This window comes from Pipistrellus kuhlii, unplaced genomic scaffold, assembly GCF_014108245.1.
Source record: "Pipistrellus kuhlii isolate mPipKuh1 unplaced genomic scaffold, mPipKuh1.p scaffold_m20_p_5, whole genome shotgun sequence".
Taxonomy (NCBI): domain Eukaryota; kingdom Metazoa; phylum Chordata; class Mammalia; order Chiroptera; family Vespertilionidae; genus Pipistrellus; species Pipistrellus kuhlii.
This window is the reverse complement of record NW_023425551.1, coordinates 26,750,431-26,772,188: the sequence shown is the minus strand read 5'-3', so window position 1 is coordinate 26,772,188 and position 21,758 is coordinate 26,750,431. Positions and strand designations below refer to the sequence as shown.

Below are 21,758 nucleotides of genomic sequence, written 5' to 3'. Positions count from 1 at the left end.
AAGTTGGGGGCATGCAGGAGGCAGCCGATCAATGATTCCCTCTCATCGTTGATATTTCTATCTATCGCTCCCTCTCCCTTCCTCTCTGAAATTAATTTTTAAAAAAATACCTATGATGTTAACACCTTCAAAAATTTTGATATATGAAGTTTTGAAGCTTGTTGTCAATACAACAAAATAGCATACATATCAAATCACATATATATCAAAATGTGTATAACTCCATCTATTGAAAAAATCCACATTATTAACTAGTACACCTAGTATAATCATAAAATTATGGAATAACAAGAAAAAAACATATAATGTGTTAAGTGAAATAAGTGGGATACATAATTAAGAGAATAATAGAATTGCAAACATGAGGGTACATCTGGCAGTTCACATATCCTCAGCACACACGCTGAGATTGCTTGTAAAAATCATAATTTCATAAGGGCAAAGATGATTAAATTTTCCAACATGAAAATAGCTGTGTTAGATTGGTGGATTTGTGAGTATTTTACTCTGTGTTTTCCAAAACAACTGTGATAAAAGTATAGTGGCTTTAAAATAAGAACACATACATAATGCTTCTAGCTTTGTTTAGAGAGGAAACATAAGAATTAACCACCTGAGACAATGTCCACGCTATTTGATACTTGACAGTCCTTATGGGAAGCTCCTATGAACTCATTTCTCTTTGAAATCACGATGCATCTCTTCTTACATTAGCCCATAGACATACTGTTTCCCTTTGTGCCTTGTCTGACTGAAAACCCCAGCTAACCTGACTTCTAAACTGTGATAGCTACCTTCTATTACAGGCTCAGCAAGATCAATTTCTCTGTTCTTTTTCATCGGTTTTGTCTCTTTTTTATGTTTAGCTTTACTTTATACTCTTCCGAAATGTAAGCCAACCTAAACCTAAAATCTTTTGTAGAATAAATGAACACATGCACAAATGAAATAAGTAATCAAATGAAATGACACATCTACTAAACATGAAAAGAATTTCTAATGAAACAAACCCAACAGTGGAACAGCTTCTGAGGTGTCTGTTTGCTGGAGGTTTGACACTCCTCTCAGGAGCTTCAAATTTGGGGGGGGGGGGGGAAGTCCTCAGAAAGAGCAATCCTAGACTAAACAGCCTTTGCAGATTCTACTATTTTGTCAAGAATAGGCTATGTGAACAACCAGGAAGTTTAAAGATAATTTAATCTAAATCCTTTTACTGATGAGAAAAACAAAGATAGAGGTCTCAACTAAACTGCTGGTTGCTGCAGGGCTGGAATCCCCATCCAGCCATCTAAGGAGTCATATGAATGACAGTAAGAACAATAGAAACCATTAACCACTTATTTCCTCTTTTCTGTTTTTTGGTGTGTTTTTTTTTTTTAAAGAAATTTACTAATTTCTTGGTAGATGTCTGAATGCCATCTTCCTCTCCTCTAAAATTTCTCTCCTAACTCTCAGAAAGGCTCCCCTGAATTCCTCTCCATCTCCCCAACCAGTTTTAGTAATTAGTAGACTTGTTAAACAGAGTGAATATGGACGTCATTGAGAAATGTCATGTATTATAATTAAAATACTTTGAAATCAATCTTTATCTTTCTATGAAAATACAAAGGACTTTTTGTGTATTAGGTGATTTATATTCCTAGCAGAATATAGTCTCCTTCCATGTTTTTCATTGTCTCTTACATATGCAAGACAACTATTGGAAAATTGCTCATTATTCATTTGTATTTCCAAAAGCAGATAGCTCTTACAGTTTGAAATTTCTTCATACTAAATGAGAACCCATGATATGAGACATGTTCCTGTTTTTTATTTCAGACAAATAATAGATGTAGGTTATACAGGGCAACCTCTGTCTGCTTAGAATAAGTTTCGTTATTACTCAGTGGAAATATAGTTCAGGTCATGTTCAAGTAAACACTTTACATAAAGACAAACCATCTCTTAGGCCCAGCCTATACTTCAAAGGCTGGCCGACCATCTTCCCAATGACTCTTATTAGTTCAGGGGTGAATCAGGTGAACAACAGTGAATACTCAGCTTGATCCATCACTTACTCCCAGAAAAACAGTTCAAAGCACATGCTCTAGTGCAAGATGGGCCAACACCTCTAACTGTCTGTGCAAAAGGTAAGCATTCTTTATGAAATAATACAGAAGCAATTGGATTTTTATTGAGCCCTTGCCTTAAGCAAGCCCTGTGCTAAGTGCTTTTTTATGTGATATTTTCTTTAATCCTCATAATAACCCTATGGGGTATGGATATTATTTTCATCGTTTTACAGAGGAGAAACTAAAATGTGTAGCGAGATTAAGTCATTAGACCCTGGATACAAAGCAGGTAAATATTAGTGCTATGATTCAAAACCGGGCAATGAGACTCTGAATCCTATAATCTCAATCCTTCCACTCAGTGGCTCCATCTATTGCCCAACAGCAAGTAGTTTTAGGCAGCACTCACAAGGCACTGATCACAGCTCTGGAAGCAAGTCAACTTATTGCTATTGTTTCATAATAAAGTGATGATTAATAGCAGACAAAGCTGTTCCTACAGCTGACACCTTTTAAAGGAAACAGGTTGGACGCTCCCTCCTGGAAACATTTAACTCCATCTAATACCATTATTCTACTTTTCTCCTCACTACTTCTCAGGCTTCTCTGCCTCCCTCTGCTCCTTTCATGTTGGTTCTGACCTGGGAAATCACAATTTCTCACAACTGGCTGTATTGCACACATGCAGTTTCTTATGACTGTAATGAATGGGGGATGACTCCCAGCCTCTGTCTGCAATGCAGCCCTCACTCTTGCCTTCTACTAGTACATCCTGCAGGCACCTACCTCAAAGAGACCAAGTCAAAATTCTGTGTGTTTTTTAATCCTCACCTAAGGATATTTTTTCCATTGATTTTTTTAGAGAAAATGAAAGAGAGAGGGAAAGATAGAGAGAAATATCGATGTGAGAGAAACACATCGATTGATTGCTTCCTGCATGAGCCTTAAGGGCCCAGGCCGGGGAGGAGCCTGCTATCGAGGTATGTGCCCTTGACTGGAATCAAACCCAGTGTCCTTTGGTTCGCAGGCCTGTGCTCTATCCACTGAGTCAAACCACCTAGGGCCTAAGTCAAAATTTAATTCACATTATCTTATTCTCTGAGTTTCCTCCCAGCTTAAATACTATATCTCAGTGAGTAACACTGCCATCCTGAAATCCAGACAGTAAAGTGAGACAGTTGAGGGTACCCCTCTATTCCTCCCTCTTCTTGATATCTCATCTCTGACTAAGCACTGTATCCTACTATATATTCCACTCCCGCCCCCACCTTGTGGAAGTGCCCTCCATTTCTCTCTCCTGGACTACTGCACTAAGCTCATATGCTGCTTTCCCATTTCTAGCACCACATGCATCTTCCACTGTCATCAGAATAGGCTTTTAAGATGTACATCTGAACTTGCTCTTCTTTTTAAAGCTCTCCCATTGCCTAGAGTGCAGATGCCTTAACAGAGTCCTCTGTGGCATCATATCCTGGAGTATAAACACTTAATTATAATTTCTTGACTGTACCATGCTCTTTCCTGTTTCTATGATTGTCACAAACTGTTAATTCCAACGGGAAATGTATCCCATTCACAAAATTAATTGCAATTGCAATTTTCAAGGCCCAGTTCAGACATCTCCTCCTCTATGCCTCCTGGTTTAAGCAAGCAGAGTAGCTCCCTTGGTCCTTCAATCCCATTGTACAACTTCTGCTACTGAATTCATACCACGGTATTGCTCCTATATAGTTACACTGTAACTACTGGATTTTGAGCCATTTAATTGCATTTATGTATGTAAGACATGAAATCAATAAACCATTTTGCAGAAGAGAAAACTGAGACAGAATGGCTAAATGGTTTTTCCCAAAGCCATAACACTAGTAAGAGGAAGAACCCAAACCCAAGCAAGCAGGCTGCAGTTTTTTATCAACTGTAAACTGCAATTCCATTAATAGGAATCTCCAATTGAAGCTCCGGTTGCCTCATCTTTCCAACCTAGATAATCTATCTATATAAAAGCCTATGTGATCATCACAACTGAAACAACTGAATGGACAACCAAACAGGCTGCAAGGGGTGACCAGGCCAGCAAGGGGGTAAGTGAGGGGTAATCAGGCTGGTGGAGGGGAAGCAGTGAGGGGTGACCAGGCTGGCAGGGGGGTGGGAGCAGGGAGGGAGGGGGCAGTTGGGATGATCAGACCATGGGGGGGGGGGGAGGTTAGGGGTGATCATGCAGGCAGGCAGGTGAGAAGTTGGGGGCCAGTGGTCCCAGATTGTGAGGGGGTCCTGGATTGGAACCTTGCCACTCACAGGCTTTTAAGACAACAAATAACAAAATACTTCCTTGGATTTCAGTTCTTGTGCCAAAGTGTCTAGTAACAATGCAAAACACATTTCTAAAGTGCATTAGAAGTAACTTCATGATTGATATGATACTGATAGTTATAAAGTAGCTAATATGCATATATCATTTTAAATACATAGTTTAAAATTAGAGCCACTAACATTAAATTGAACTGTATTCATTTCATTCACTTTTTACATAATAAACACATTTTGTATAACTATCACCACATAGAAACTCTATACCTACATCATTAAGAAAATTTAAACCTTGGTCAAGCTTTTGACATTAATCAAGTAAAATTACTGCCAGTTAGTAATTTTCATTTGTAGAACAAATTGCTAGAGATATTTTAAAATTATAAATTTGTTTGCAACTAAAAGCAGACATTCTTCTCCTTTCTATATATTCATGGGATATGAAAACTGAAAACAAAACAAAGCTTTACTTTATGGATTCGATAATGGCATGTTATTTCCTGATGTGTCACAAGAGAAAACACATGTTTGATTGAAAGCCCTAAGTGGCCAGAAGTTATAATGGGTGGGGAGCAGAAAGTTGAAGCCAGCAGGGGTTTTGGTTCTAGAATAAATGCACACAAATAGTATTCAGGTTATAGACAATGTCCCTGTTTGTACAAACACTATATGAAATAGGCTGATTAGGATTAATTTCTCAGTAACCTATTTTTCCACTTAGAGTAACAAAAAGAACTTGCTTAGATAATTTATTTAAGAATGAGGCAGCCTTGAGAGAAAAAAAAAAACCCTTGTTTAGTTGTTATTTCCCTGAAGTATACACTGGACTAACCTGTGCAAGGCCAATGCAAAGGAGGAGGAACTGGAAGGCCTGGAAGTCACCAATTTTCATTCCTGGGGCCAACATGTTTTAATTTCCTGTTCAATCTAAAACTTCCAAGACTTCCCAAATGTTCTTCCTTCTTCACTTTGCCTCCCCCTGTCTTCCACTGCTCAACTCTTCTTTTAATTATTTCCTTTCTTCCTAGTTGGAAATTATTAAATTTATATGTTATCAGGGCCCAAGGTCCAGAGAAAACTGAGTTCAAATCTCAGCTTTGTCACTATCTTGCTATTCAAAAATAAACCCCATATTGAATCTATCATGACCACATTTATAGTATTTATAATTTGTACCTTGTAAGCTATTCAAGCACATTAGTGGTAATGGAAGAACAGCTTACAGATCTCCATTTTACTTGTTAAAGGGTTCAAGAGTACATTACAGAAAATAATTCCTCATTTTTAATCTAAGGAGCATCATCTGCTCTTTTAAAGTAAAAAAGGTTCTTTAGAAAAGGCATTATCTGTACAGGAAAGTACATTTCATGTACACTATATTTCATTTACTTTTTTACTCACTATTAGGTATAGAGTTGACTTGTCGCATTTGCCTGTAATGCCTTCCCTTATTAATCTCTTATAGAAAATAATTGTTATCTTTTCTGGGTTCTTAAAATACTTTGCAAGATATATCTAGAGACAAATGGCAGGGGAAGGGGGCAGGTTAGAGATCAACAAAAGACTTGTATGCATGCATATTAACATGACCAATAGACACAGACACTGGGGTGGTGGGGGTTTGTTCTTGGGGTGGGAGTGGCAAGAGTTGGGGGGAAGGAGACATATGTAATTCTTTAAACAATAAAAAAGTGAAAAAAAAATACTTTGCATATAAGTGCTCTGTCTACATGATAAATGCTTGTTATAGCGTGAACTAGTTACACAATTTTACCTCATAGCAAACACAAATGAAAGTTCTATGATGAATAGGCAAATGAATGAATCAATGAACAAATGAATAGTTAAAAATTTGTTCAAAATATTACTCCCAATATTTCTGAAAATTTCTTTTCTATATAGACAGGGAAACAAGGAAAAAATCAGTAGCAAACTATTAAAACAATTTAACCTTCTGTAAACAAACATTGATCCCAAATTTTTTTCTACATGTAAGACACTGTGCTAAGTCCTGAGTACCTTACTCAAAGAAAGTAAAACAACAGTTAAAAGGAGGAGATTCAAGGCATGATCACATAATAGTTGGTGTTCATCTTGCAGGAAGCACAGTTTGACTTAAGGGAGAATGAATATTAGGCTGGAAAACTGGTTTCAGCAAGACTATGAAGAGTTGAAATGTTGAAATAGGTAAGGATTTATGTGGTTTGCAAAGGAAAGTTATTAAAGGCTTTTGACTTCTTTAGATAAAAGAGACTAATGAGATGCAATAACCAAAAGCAATGCACAATCCTTTATTGCATCAAAAAGCAAATAAATAAAGAGGTATGTAGGCCATTTGGAGAGATTTGAGTATGTACCACATAGCAGACAATATTATTATATCAGTGTGGAAGGTCTGGTGTGATAATAAAAGTATTGTGGTAATGTAGAGACAGTGTCCCTATTCTGGGATCTACATACTAATACAAAGCTTTTAAAGGTGAAGTTATATGATATCTGCAACTAACATACATGTATATCTACAGAGAGAGACATATACTGGCATATATATGATGGAAAGAGAAAGTAAAATGCACAGAGTGTTAACAGTTGGTGAATTAGGTGAAGGTACATAGTTAACTTTACAAATTTATTTTATCAATAAATTTAGGGGAGAAAAGAAGAAAAAAATTATAAATGTTTATATTGAGTTTTGATATTTAATGGTGTGGATAAAAATTCTAAGACCAACTCAATTCTTATGTTTGTGTAATTTTTTTTCCTAGATGCTCACAGAATTTTTTATTTATTCTTAATATTAAAGTATTTTGGAAAGATGGCTTAGGTATGCATTTTTTCACTTATTTTGCTTGGAACAACTTTGAGTCCTTTTAATCTATAAGCACAGATTTCTTTTTTTTTACTCAGGAAAGTTTTCTTCTGTTATATATTTAACAGTAATTATTCTAATAAATTTTGAAGATATGCCTCTTGTTTGTGCATTATCAGTCCTCATAAATTTTCATCTATTTTTCTTCCCATAAAGCATCTCAAGTTTGCTCTTTACATCTCTGTAGTAATGATTTTCTTGTTTAATATCTCCCATATGTTGCCTTTTCAGGTTATTTTTATACCTAATTTCACAGAATTAGTGTTTTCTTATATTTGAATTCAATGCTTTCAAATTTTTCTTCTGTTTCTTTAATGAATACGACTCAAAAATATAAATCTTCTCTGAAGATTATTGTTTATCGTCTCTATACTTTTATTTTTCCCAAACCATGTATTATGGGGGAAGGGGGTATATTCTGTGATCAAGCAGTTTAGGAAACTCTGGGTTGAAAAATTTAAATTTTTGATTTAAGACTTCTAAGACTTTAATGTGTTTTCTCAAGTCAAGGTAGAGAGGATGTAATATGAGATGTTCTCCAAATGCATTTAACTCCTGAAACTTCTGTTCTATGAAACACTTTGGCTTATCAAAGAATTTATGTTATAGAACATAAGTGGGGAAATGTTATTGAGTATCCAGAATTTTATAACTTCTCTTTCTTTTTTCATTATATTCATCATTAAATGAAAAAAAAAAAAACTTGGCATTTAGGGGGGTGGAAATTTATGCACTGTCCTCCTGTCCATCCACTTATTGATTGTTTTCTCCTCTTAGCGCACGCACAGCAGGGCTGCCAGTGCACCCACCCTCTAACCATACTGCCATGTCCAGCAAATGTTCAGCCCCCATGGCTTTGCTAGCGGATGGGTGGATCTTCGCATCTGCTAGCATGTCTGCTCACAGGAAGAAACAGAACTCTTACTACTGTAAATGAATGTTTGCTTCCCCATAAATTAATTTGTTGAAGTTCTAATCCCCAATGTGATGCTAATAGGAGGTGGGCCTTTGGGAGTTAATCAGGTTTAGGAGGTCAAAAGTGTGGAATCCTTATAAGAGCACTAAATGAGATTAGTGCTCTTATAAGAAGAGACCAGACAGGGAGTGTGTGATCTATCTATCTATCTATCATCTATCATCTATCATCTATCATCTATCATCTATCTCTATCTCTATTTCCATCTCTTTCTCTATCTCAGATCAAGAAGACAGTCATCTGCAAACCAGGAAGAGAGTCCTTACCTCTCCTGGTACCTTGTTCTTGGACTTCCCCAGCCTCCAGAATGGCAAGAAATAAATGCTTGCTGTTTTAAGCTACCCAGTCTCTCATATCATGTTAGAGCATGATGTGACAAAGACAGTAACCCTTGGTTGTTAATTTAACTAGAAGAATGTGTGAAAAACACATCACTAGAGAGCAAAGTTCTTGTTTCCTTCTTTCTACAAGGTTAGCTTTACCCAGTTTGCAACACACTATCATCTCAGGTCACCTTCCACCCCGAACACATTTACTGTGCCACGAGCTGCTGTCCCACTTGTATGTAGAAAAGGAGGAGGCTGCAGATGGATGCCTAGGGAAGGCTCAGATCACTGAATCGGTTCCACACAGGAGGGCAGTGGCTGCCTGGGTGCCTGGGAGCTGCAAGCGCTGCCTCTTTAAGTCAGGGGGACACTCTGGTCATGGGTCGAAGCATCCTCCCACCTTCATGAATATCCCCAATCTGATGCAAAAGTCCAAGCCTGGTCAGCCACTTATTCAGTTGACCTACATTTGCCCTGAAGTTAGAAGAGTATTTACCCAGAGTCTAAAAAATTCTTGATTAATAGACTCAGTTTAAAGGGGTCCTTTGCTTCTGTATCTCTTATGTATATTCTAGAATAGAAAGTAGGGGGATGCTAACTCAAATGATTATGATCTTCATACAGAAATATAACATGGGATAAAAAGCAAATAAAGGATCTATTTAATTTGGCAGTTAATAAAGTGGAAAAATTAACAATAGAATATGTAATGAATTACAAAAGGTAGCAATTTCACCGACCTCCATATGACTTATCAGCATCTTACTTATTTATTTTATGTCTGGAATTGCTTATCATAGTTACATTCAAAGGGCAGTAATATGTATCTTTTCTTTGCTGTGCTTCCTTCCAAGTAGCTCAAAAGATTCATGCAGGGGGGAAAAAAAAAAGGTTTTAAATAAGTAAAAACAGGTAAGCAAAGCCAAAAGAGAAAATTTAGATAAGTCCATTTATAGTGTTCACAGACAAGTAGAAGAAGAAAAAAATCAGAACACAACTGTCTAAAAAATACTCTGGCATCTAGAAATACTAGTCGTGGATTTTCATTTTTTTTAAACCAAAGTCTTTTGTAGGGGAGTAGTTGTTTTTTTGTTTTTTTAATATATTTTTATTTATTTTAGAGAGAAAAAGAGAGGGAGAGAGAGATGGAAGCATCAATGATGTCAGAGTATCATTGATCAGCCTGCCTTCTGCATGCCCCTCATTGGGGATCAAGACCACAACGTGGGCATCTGCCCTGGCTGGTAATCAAACTGTGACTTCCTGCTTCATAGGTTGATGCTCAACCATGGATTTTTAATAAGATAGACTATTTCTTCATGATCCAGTGCCCTACAGTAAAAGATTCTTTTTCTCTGCATTTGTGTTTATGCAGACACACACACATAAATATATGTACTATATAATAAAATGTTAATTTAACTTTATAGAATATTTAAATTATAAATTATATCAGTAGCAATGTTAAGAAAAGCCGGGGTATACCATAACTCATGAAAAAAGCCACTTGCTATTACAGGCAATGATATTTGCAATTAAGCTGAACACAACTAAATTATGACTTTAATTAAAAGGCATTTTGTAAGATGGCACCAACATGTTTAAAATTTAATACATTTTATATGAGATACCAGAGTTATTAACATAAAAAGTTCTTTGCAGCATGTGCACTTTTTAAAAGGCAAAACATCTTTAACCAAAATGAAAATGCTCCCAGAATCCATACAAGTTTCACTGCATTATAAATTCAATGAGCAATTTTTACCAGCCATTTAATATTTGCCCCTACTTAGTATGCACAATTGTATTTATATTCACAGTTAATAGTAATAGAGTTACTGGCACACTCTTGTGGTCACTATGTCCACATTAAGTTTAGTGGAAGAATGAATGAATTGCTCAGGGCACTGAGAATGAAACACAGCTTTTTGTCATTGGGCCACTCTCACATTAGCATAAGTCAACAAATCTCCAAAAGCTAGGGGGCATAATGGCATGGCACTGGTTCATAGAAAGTGAGTTTGGGTCTGAACACTGTGCCAGGCAGACACAGAGAGCCACACTGCAACTGACATCCTTTTCCAATGTTGCCTCCTCTACAATAGTTTTATTATCTAAACACAACCAACCTTTCTAAGGTGAGAAATCGTCTTTCTAAAACAAGTCTGAAACACAGCAAATAGGAGAATTACATGGTCCAGATTGCAGAGGTTTAGAACGTGATGCTGGCCTTATCTTTGCTCCTGATGGAATAGGGTAGAGAGGTGAGTGTTAGAGCATCTACTATCTCATGAACTATACTGGAAACTATGACGATAGAGGAGAAGCATGAAACAGAAGCAATAAAAATATCTTCTGCTCAAGAACTATATGACCTAGTTTAGAAGTACATTTTTTATCTAAGGTGAAAGTTACTTATAAATATAAAGGAATCTTTGAATATGTAAGTTCAACATGAAGGATACACATAAGGTCAACACAAAAAGGTATATATCTTCCTCAATGAAGCTACTGCTTTTCTCGTTACTTTTTTAATTGCTTTCAGAATTAATTTATAAGACATGCAGAAATACTTACCAAGCTATAAAGTATATGGTATCACTAGGTTAATCATTCAGATTACTCAGAAAATTGCTTCAGATAATTTTGGCCATTTTCAAGCATCAAAGATGTCCTTAATGATCATGTAATTGCCCCAGCTAAGGGCCTTTAAAATACACTGATATCTCTTCTATAAAGACACTTCTACCATTTGTGCAGTACTTAGAGCACTGGAAACCTATTTCTGTGAGGGATAAAACATTTATTTGGTTCTGAGAATTCCAGCATACTTATTTAAAAATTAAGTTATATCTCTACAGAAGTATATTTTATATTCTCAGAAGACACTTCATAGCAATCACAACGTATTATAAAAGTCCTACATATTTCATGGGACCTTCATGTTCCCTGTAGTGGAAATTTAACAGAGTAAGTACTCTGCTCAACATTAGAAGAAACAAGGCAAAAACATAATACTGGTTACTTGAATGTCCACCTGCCATTGCATCAAACACCTCTGAGCGTATTCCTTTGCTCCTCTCTCCCAGCCAGAGCCACCAATCTGCCCCAGTCACTTAATTCAGAGGTCTGAGGGTCAGCCTAAATGCTTCCTTCTCCTTTATCTTGCTACATATATGACCAGCCACCAATTCCTATTGGTTCATATCTTCTAAGTATTCCTCACCTCCATTCTCTACTCTCCATTTGCCCTGCCTCTTCCCTAGTTCAGGCCATCATCTACGGAGATGAGCAGGACTATCTAACAAAGAACCCTAGGAGCTCTTTAAGGGCCCCCTGACCTATGCCCAGCAAGAGGGCTGCACCTGAATTCAGCTTCCCACAGGTCCCATGGTTTCCTCTTCCATGAAGGAGGAGCCACAATTTCCTACAACGCCCAAAGCCTGTCAGTGCTGGGTTTCCAAACAACATTGCAAATATTTGATATTCAAGCTCACACTGCTTTGCACCAAAGCACAGAAAAAAAAAAAAAAAAAAATTTTCCCCCATTGATTTTAGAGAGGAAGGAAGATGGAGAGAGAGATAGAAACATCAATGATGAGAAAGAATCATTGATTGGCTGCCTCCTGCTCACCCCCTACTAGGCATTGAGCCAGGCATGTGCTCTGATTGGGAATCAAACCATGAACTCCTGGTTCATAGGTTGATATTGAACCACTGAGCCACACCAGCTGGGCCCAAAGCATGGACTTTTATTCCTAGTCCTACGGCCACTTCCATACTTACCCCATAAAACAAAAGGGAGCAACAGAGGGGCCTTTGGCTTCTGGGACACCCTGTGCTGGAGTGGAGCCCGGTGCAGCCTGAGGAGCTTGGGTCCCATCGCCCCTCTCTGCAGAGGCTGGCAAACTCTACTGTCTTGAACCTGTCATTTCACACAGCAGCAAGTGATGCCACTGTTTGTCTCTCTCACCCCTCCTCAGTCTATTATCCATACATCTCTCATCATGCTGTTAAAGGTCACACCAGGTCACTCTGTGCTTAAGACATCCCTCTACAGAATAAGGGCCAAATTCCTCAGCGTGATATGCAAAGCCCTGAAAACACACACACACACACACACACACACCCCTGCTCTATCTTCCAACCTTCTTTCCAACAAACACCAGACATCCCGACTTTGCACACTTGCCTTGCCAGGACCAATCGTTTCCACCCTGCTACCTTGAAGCACAAATTAGTACAGAACCCAAATTCTTTCTCCTCTGTGAAACCTTCCTGACTCCCCCTGGGGGACTTGACTCCTGCCCCCTCTTGTCTCACAGAAATACAACTGTGTGATAACCCTCCTGCAGCCTGAGTTCAGTGTCTGGGCTGTGCTGTCTTTGCTGTCCTTTGCCTATCAAGGACTGGCACATAGTAGGCCCCTTGAAAGTTTGTTGAAGAAATAAACAAATATAGAAATAAGTGATCTCCACTCCTAGGTGCATCACCCTGTATATTGCTGATGAGCTTTTTTTGCCTCATGTCCTCAGTGTACTTTTTTTCCCCCCCAACTATATTCAATCTGTTATCATTTACTTTTGGGAAGGTTTCATTGAAGACGAATCTGCAGAGTTATCTAAAGTAACCTTACAACGTGCAGTGTAGAATCCCTTCTGAAAAACTCAGCTGCAGCTCAATTTTAGTCCTCAAATGTATTTTCCTTAAAGTATATCTTAAACAATAATACAAATGCTTATAGGATGCCAAGCACCAAATTATTATTAATGGTAACAGCAATAATAATAATTTCCTTTACACTAATGGATTGAAGTCGAGAAATGGCCAAACCATTTCACATGCAGTCATAATTTTATATTTTTCATCAGAAGAATAATCTATTACCAATGACAAATAACAGTAGAGCCACTAAAACTACCTGTCATGCATCTAATGAAGACAGATTCTCCAGCTGCCACATGCAATATGTAACATTCAAAAGCATGGTTGTAATTCACAGCTAATTAGTGTCTTGCCATTAGGAGAGGTGTCAGAGCCCTCATTCTCTTCTGAGGTCTACGCAGACCTCACAGGAGCCAGACATCAGCCATGCAAGGACCACACAATCCAATTAGCATCCACCCCAACTTTGGGCTGCTGGTTCGGGAATGCCCCCTCCCAGCCTTGGTAAATCATAAGCCTTTTCCTGACAGTTGCAAGCCCTGGCTGCCCAAGGAATAAAGACAATGCTTCTAAGGAAAACTGACATGGGAAAGGCAGACACAGAAAAGACATAGTTGCCTTTCTTTAGCAACACAGCAGTCAGCAACACCGAAGGCCATCAATTCTGACTGATGAAGGAGACCACTGAACTAAGGAATAAATCCTTGAGTGGTCTCTCTGAAAATCCTTAGTGGTAGTCAACAGTCAGCAGTTGGGTTGTTTGTCCGTTTGTTTTACAGTAATGTAGATATCCTGAAGACCTTTTTCTTCTCATTTTTCTTCTGCAACGCCCTCTTCTGGCTAAAAAGAGAATTTCCCTTTGAATAGAACATAATGGTCTGCATTTACTGTGTCCCCCAGTGAATACACAGCAATCAGATAATTTGTTTGAAAGACTCTACATTGTTTGACTTCACTGAAAATGAATCTATAATGATATGCTGGTCTCCAAGTAGGCCCCACAAAGCTTAGTAAATCCATAAGAAAGTGCGGGAGTATTCTCAGCACACAACAGCCAATAGCCTTATAATTTTGTTCTAAGCCTATATGGTTGTTTTGTCCCTTAATACTATACCTAGAGAGTTTTCAGAAGAGTCAGCTATAGCCTGGACATTATTCAAAGACATGATTCAGCTAATCCTACTTTCAGTTTGTTTCCCTCATGGAAATACTACTCTTCTATCTTTTAATGCTAATCTAAAATGTTTACTTTAACTTATGCCTAGATAATGACTACCTAATTTGATATGTATATATTGGCAAAGGCAAATAACAAGCATGGATGCATTTAACATCTACAAGAAATTCTCTTTACAGCTTTTATTATCATTAGACATTGAGATTTCAAAACTGTTTTTCTTTTTCTGAATATAGTATTCCTGTGAAAACCTTTAAATCTTCAAATTTTCTTCTACAAGGATTTCCACTGTGTCATATTTTATAATAGCAAAATAAGTGAAATAATGAAACTGTATAAAATATGAAATATGTTAAATAAATGGAGGCACACCCATACAATGGAAAGTTATATGGCTTCTAAATATACTGATGTAGAAAAATAATAAAGAATATGAAAAATGTTCACAGGATACTGAGAGATAGGAAAAATGAATCCTTGATCCATGTATGTATATATGTGCATCTATATGTATTTGTGTGTGTGTGTAATATGGATCTAAGATTCATTTTTCCTATCTCTCAGTATCCTATGAACATTTTTTTCATGTTCTTTATTATTTTTTTACATCAGTATATTTAGAAGCCACATAACTTTCCATTTTTATGGGTGTGACTCCATTTATTTAACATATTTCAGTATCAAAATTTATATTCAGAAGGTTATATTGTAAATTAATCTTCTTTGAGCTTTTTTGTCTCTATGAAAATGTTTATATTACTTTCATAGACAGAGAAAAAGCTATTATACATAATAAAACACTCATTATGTCACCTGGATATATACAGGAATGGACTGGTGTGGAGGCCCAGCCTAGTCAGGCATCAGCTCTGAGTGGCTAATGCCCATCACCTATCAGTCATCGCAAATTGTATTGCCCTGGGTATAAACAAAATTAGAAAGGTCGGTGTCACATCACACTTGGAAGCATTTCAAGAATGATAATCAGAGCAACATTCTCTAACTGGGTAGTGAGGGTGCTGAATCCATATGATTCTGTAATACCTACTGACTCAATGACAGAATCGATAGAAACCAAAGGACAACACCTGAAAAGCCTGCCTTGGTACCACTGCCCTTAATTCACTTCGGTTCTAATCCATCTGCCCTGATCCTGGGACCATCAGGTATGAGGAAGACAATGGATACCGAACACACACAGTCTGGCTTTTGTTCAGGTCAAGTCAGAGTTCCCAGTACATGGAGCTCAGAACCTGTTTCCATATCAGGCCCTGCAGGCTGTCCCGACACCCAGCTCAGAGAGCCAGGCACACACAGCAAGGCCCATGGACCTTCTGTTTAATTAACACTTGTTTCAGGGCAATAGGGATAGAGGAAAGCAAAATCTCTTCTCCCAAAGGCTTATGTCTAGTTGTTGAAATAAAAGACATGCTTTAAAGGGAATAATAACACAAATGACTGGCAATACAGAGGTCGCAGAAGGGCAAGGAGAAAGTCTCACAGGAGAGACAGACTGGAGCGGTCTTCAAGAAGGCCACTCTGTAGCCTTGGAATATACACCAAGAAGCACAGGTTCTTGAAAGCAGAGACATGCACGCATCTGTCACTCTTAAAGATCACTCCTGGGTCCCCTCTGCTTCTTTCCTAGGGCAGTGTAAGTTAAACATGAACTTGACTCTGAGCTGAAAAACTACCTTTGACAAAATGTTACATGCCATGGAGTTCATTAAATGCATTTGCATTCAGCACTTCCATTCATTTTCCATTTATCAGGCAAAGACAAATGAAATGCAAAAAAAATGTATTATGCCAAGATCAATTTTGACAACAGTGTAGTGTTTGCTTCTTGCTTATTACTTCCCTGGAAGGATAGGATCTTTGATAATGCAAGTGAGAAAACACAGCCAGATCCATGTTTTTTATTTCATATCTAGAGTGCATGTCTTTGAATATGCTTATAGAAGACTTCTAACCATAGATAGAAATTTCATGCTAATTTTTATATTACTCTGGAGTGGCTTAGGACATGTAATTTTGGTACAATTAGGAAGATAAGGAAATAGGCAAATTTGAAATTAACATGTCCATATTTACACAGTAGGTCCATGACTACAGATTCTCAAACCCTTATTTAAATCACACAAAGCAATGCTCATACCTGAAAGGGCGAAACCTCCTTTCTCGCTTTCACTTTCTCTGATTAGAAAGGCACCCGTCTGATTTCCTGAATATAATAGTTGATTTTCTGCATCTGCTCTCTTGATTGCTCCAAAGAACCACCTAAAAAGAGAAAGATGTAAACATCAATTAACCAATCAACATTCATTTTTCAAGGAGCAGGAAACATTACAAGAAAGTATTCTGATACCAAAAATGTTTAATATTCTTTTTTAAATTGATTTTAGAGAGAGAGGAAGAAAAAAAGAGAGAGAAGCATAGACTTATTGTTCCACTTATTTATGCATTCATTGGTTGATTCTGTATGTGCTCTGATAGAGGATTGAAACTACAACCTTGGCACATCCAACTGAGCTACCCAGCCAAGGCTGGTATTCTTTAGGGCAGTAGTTCTCAACTTTTCTAATGCCTCTGATCCTTCAATACAGTTCTTCATGGTGTGGTGACCCCCAACCATAAAATTATTTTCCTTGCTATTTCATAACTGTAATTTTGCTACTGTTATGAATCGTAATGTATATATATGTGTTTTCCAATGGTCTTACGTGACCCTGCTAGCAGTTCTCAACCTGTGGGTCATGACCCACAGGTTAAGAACCACTGCTGTAGAGCCTAAGACCATCGGAAAACACAGATATTTACATTATAATTCATAACAGTAGCAAAATACAGTTATGAAGTAACAATGAAAATAATTTTATGGTTGGGGGTTACCACAACATGAGGAACTGTATTAAAGGGTCGAGGCATTAGGAAGGTTGAGAACTTTAGAGAAACTACAATAGGTATAAATGCTGTTGATATTTTAGGTGATTTTTCAGGATGTCTATAACCTTCACAGAGGAGTTCTTAAAAAAATTACAAAGCAGGAATTTGGTGGCTGCTGGGTCCCACATCCTTCTTACACCTGCATTCTGTCTGACAGGTACTACATCCTTCTGTCAAATCCACAGCCTCTGGGTGAGTCCACTACATAAACCTTCTGCATTTCATTCTCCAAAATGTCTCACATCGCTATCCAACAGTCCTCTGTCTCACCTAACTCCTTCTAAATATTAGGAGGTAAGCATTCCAATCAAACAATTCATATATTTCATTTCAAGGTACGAACAATTAAAAATGTAATTCTCTGGACATTCATTCATTTATTTCCCCAACCCCACCATCATGTGAGACAATTCTGCATGTTTAGGAGGAAGTTATTAACATAAAGGAAACTTTCATCCAAGAGGAAATTATGTAAAAAAGCTACTCTGCCAGGGAAGTATTTTATTAGTGCCACCTCTACTTCTTATCTTTGCCCTCTTATCCTTTAAACAAGCATCCCAGGAATATAAGAGCCAGATACTGAACACACAGGTTTGAGAATGTGATTAACCAACAGCTGATCAACAAGTGATTATGAACTTAATGTCAGAGCCAGTTAGAAATATATATCAAGTCAGTTGGCACCAACGTGGTAATAAGGGGAAGCTGAGAAAGCCCCTTTCACTAATGATTCCTCACCACAAGGTCATAAAGCTGATCTTTATCAGTAAAGATTTTAGGTAAAACATTGATTTTTTTTTTTTCAGGGATCCCTATCTTTAAAAATGTAAACTCTTCAAGAAAGGAAATCCTGGCTGAAGGGAAGAATTGTAGGATGTTCCCCCCAAAAAAATGTTTATATACACTTTGAATAATTATAAAGGCAGTGTTTATTAAAATACATTTCATTTTAAAAGCTGAACTATTAGCTATTAAAGTATGTATACATTTTTTAGGGATACCCTATACAAGCTGGGTGAGGAACTGCAGGCTGAGATACAAGCCATCAAAAATTGGTCCCAATTGGTTTGGCAGGTCATGGGTATTGGGGAATATGTGTGACATAGTTAAAAGGAGGAGGGAGAAAAAATTGAAAACAAAAAGAAGTCTATGGCCATACCACCCTGAATGCACCCAATCTCATCTGATCTCAGAAAACAAAAAATAAACATTAAATATAAATATAACCTTCTAACAAATGCAAGGTATTTATTTACCACTTCCCCAATCATCCAAGTGCCAGTAACATATTATCTGTATCAGTGAGGACATGTGGATTATTTTGGAGTGATAAATAACTCCAAAAATTTCAGTGGGTTAAGGAAATTATTTGTTTTGAACTCAGCTACTTGACCATTGAAGGGCATCTGGCATGCTGCACTATATCCATCTCCAGGTCTACAGCAGCATGTCCACCTCTACACATCCATGATTGCCGAGACAAGATTGAAAATGTGGCAAATCACAGGCTGCTTCCCGGAGGTTCTATTTGAAGCTTCTATGCAGGAATGAACTCCCTGATAAGTAAACCCTATAATCATGTTTCAAAGCATAGAAATAGAAAGTGCAATCCCACTATTTTATGTGTAAGTCAGAGAATGTGAAACTTTTTGTAGGTTACAATAATGACTGTCACCTGTCTGATGGCTATCATCAATAAATCAACAATCGACAAGTGCTGGCAAGGATGTGGAGAAAAGGGAACACTAGTTCACTGCTGTTGGGAATGCAGATTGGTACAGCCACTATGGAAAACAGTATGGAGTTTCCTCAAAAAAATTAAAAATGGAACTGCCATTTCACCCAGCGACCTCACTTCTTGAAATATATCCTAAAAACCCTGAAACAGCCCAAACCTGTTTGGCTCAGTTGATAGAGCGTTGATCAGGTTCTATTCTGGTCAAGGGCATGTATCTTGATTGTGGGCACATCCCCAGTGGAGGGTGTGCAGGAGGCAGCTGATCAATGTTTCTCTCTCATCGATGTTTCTAATTCTCTTTCCCTCTCCCTTCTTCTCTGTAAAAAAAAAAAAAAAAAATATATATATATATATATATATATATATATAATATATTAAAAATAAATAAATAAATAAACAAATAAATAAAACCTCAAAACAACAATCAGAAAGAATATATGTTCATAGCAGCATTATTTACAATAGCCAGGATTTGGAAACAGCCCAAGTGCCCAGCAGTAGATGAAAAAACTCTGGGACATTTACACAATGGAATACTATGCAGCTGTAAGAAAGAGGGATCTCCCACCTTTTGAGACATCGTGGATGGACCTGGAGACTATTATGCTAAATGAAATAAGCCAATCTGAGAAAGGCAGGTATCACATAATATCTCTAATTTGTGGGATCTAATGAACAAAACAAATTGTCCAACAAAATAAATCCTGAAGCACAGAGGCAGGGAACAGAATGACATACCTCGACGTGGGAGAGAGAGGATGAGGAGAAATAAATCAAAGAACTTATATATTTTCTAGAGGCCCGGTGCACAAAATTGCCCACAGTGGGGACTGCTGGCTCCTAACTGATCACCGGCCTGCTTGTCTGATCACCCCTAACGGCCTCTGCCTGCCTGCCTGATTGCCTTTAAACTGCCCTTCCCCTCTCCCCACCAGCCTGATCACCCCTAACTGTTTTTGCCTGTCAGCCTGATCATCACTAACTGCCCGCCCCCCCTGCCAGCCTGGTCACTCTTCGCTGCCCTTCCTGCAGGCCTGGTTGCCCCATGCAGCCTGTTGTTCAGTCATTGCATGAGGGCATCCTGACCAATTTGCATATTACCCTTTTATTAGACACAGACAGTGGATGCTAAAGTCATGGGGTGTGGTATGGGTTGAGTGTAGGGGTGTAAAGGGGGGATGGGAAATGGGAGAATTCTGTAATACTGTCAACAATTTTTTAAAAGTACAGTTTCTATCTGTGCTGGTAATTAGGACTATTTAAGTTATACGAAGTATTTAAACAATGAAATATAGTTTTACACTGTTAAGACTAGACAAATTTTAAAACTCACATTCAGCCGAAACCAGTTTTGCTCAGTAGATAGAGCGTCAGCCTGTGGACTGAAAGGTCCCGGGTTCGATTCTGGTCAAGGGCATGTACCTTGGTTGCGGGCATATCCCCAGTGGGGAGTGTGCAAGAGGCAGCTGATCGATGATTCTATCTCATCGATGTTTCTAACTCTCTATCCCTCTCTCTTCCTCTCTGTAAAAAATAAATAAATAAATAAATAAATAAATAAATAAATAAATAAATTTCACATTCAAAAAATTAAAAACTCTCAATCAGTTACTGGGAAAAAACGTGAAAGAAGAGCCTTAATACCATACCAGAGGCAATATAATTATGCAAAACTAATTCAGAGAGCTAGTTGTCAAAAACCTAGTAAAAGTAAATATTAATACACCACTCAATTTCACTTCTAGTCTGTATACTAAATAAGATACTACTATGTTACAAGAGTATCCACTGAAGAATTATAGTACTAAAAAATTGAAAATGACCTAAATATCTATCATAGAAAAATAGATAAATTTATAGGTACCGTGGAATACTATACATTAGTTAAAAATAAATTGTTGAAAGGCAAAGGAAGTTGAATGATACATCATAATGCCATTTATGTCAAGTTTATGAGACAAAAACACTATATATTTTTATGGATGCATACATGCTTAACAAAAGATAAGTGAATAGTTAAAATAATCAGGCATATTTTTAGACTCCATTTCCAGAAATGGCAAGATTTCTTTACATAAATATTTCAAGCAATAGGGATCAAATATACTGATCAATTATATGCATTTTCTTGATTCAGTATGCATTGAGATATTTGATCAAAATGTAAATATGTAAAACTTTACAAGAATTACTATTTATCTAGCAGATTAAATTCTTAGAAGTATTATTATATCTCACATAGCACATTATTCTCAAGAGTAAATACTCCATTATATAAGTTTTATGTACATACATTACATTTGTATTTTGGATAATCAAGTCTACAAATAATATATTTCCTCTGCCCTATTTATGTGGAAGCAAGCAGTTTTGTAAATCAAATGACTAAGATATAATAATTTTACTATATTTCTTGAGGAACCATATAACTTTTAATAAATCCTTTCTGACTCACCAATTCTATATTCTTGTATAAGAGATTAATACAAGACATTACAAGGCAAATCACACCAGTACCGAATCCATAATAACAATAAAATGGATGGGATGTATTTGGATATATCAACTCACTCAACACCTGGAATTTTACTTGGCTAGACTCCCATCAGAAAGCAGACATGAATAAAATGTGTTTCTGTCAGGATGTAGTGACATTATACTGCCATTGCTCATATTCAAAGATGACATGACTGCCATCAATGG

The 21,758-nt window shown here is 37.3% G+C and overlaps 1 protein-coding gene across 2 annotated transcripts in view; it reads right to left on the bottom strand.

The window, feature by feature from the left end:
- Positions 1–21,758, bottom strand: part of FRK (fyn related Src family tyrosine kinase) — a 79,891-nt gene that overhangs the window by 24,377 nt on the left and 33,756 nt on the right. For both annotated transcript variants that reach the window (XM_045572964.1, XM_036414964.2), the window contains exon 2: positions 16,530–16,651. In XM_045572964.1, coding sequence (XP_045428920.1) covers positions 16,530–16,651 — 122 coding nt within the window. The remainder of the gene's footprint in view (positions 1–16,529; positions 16,652–21,758) is intronic.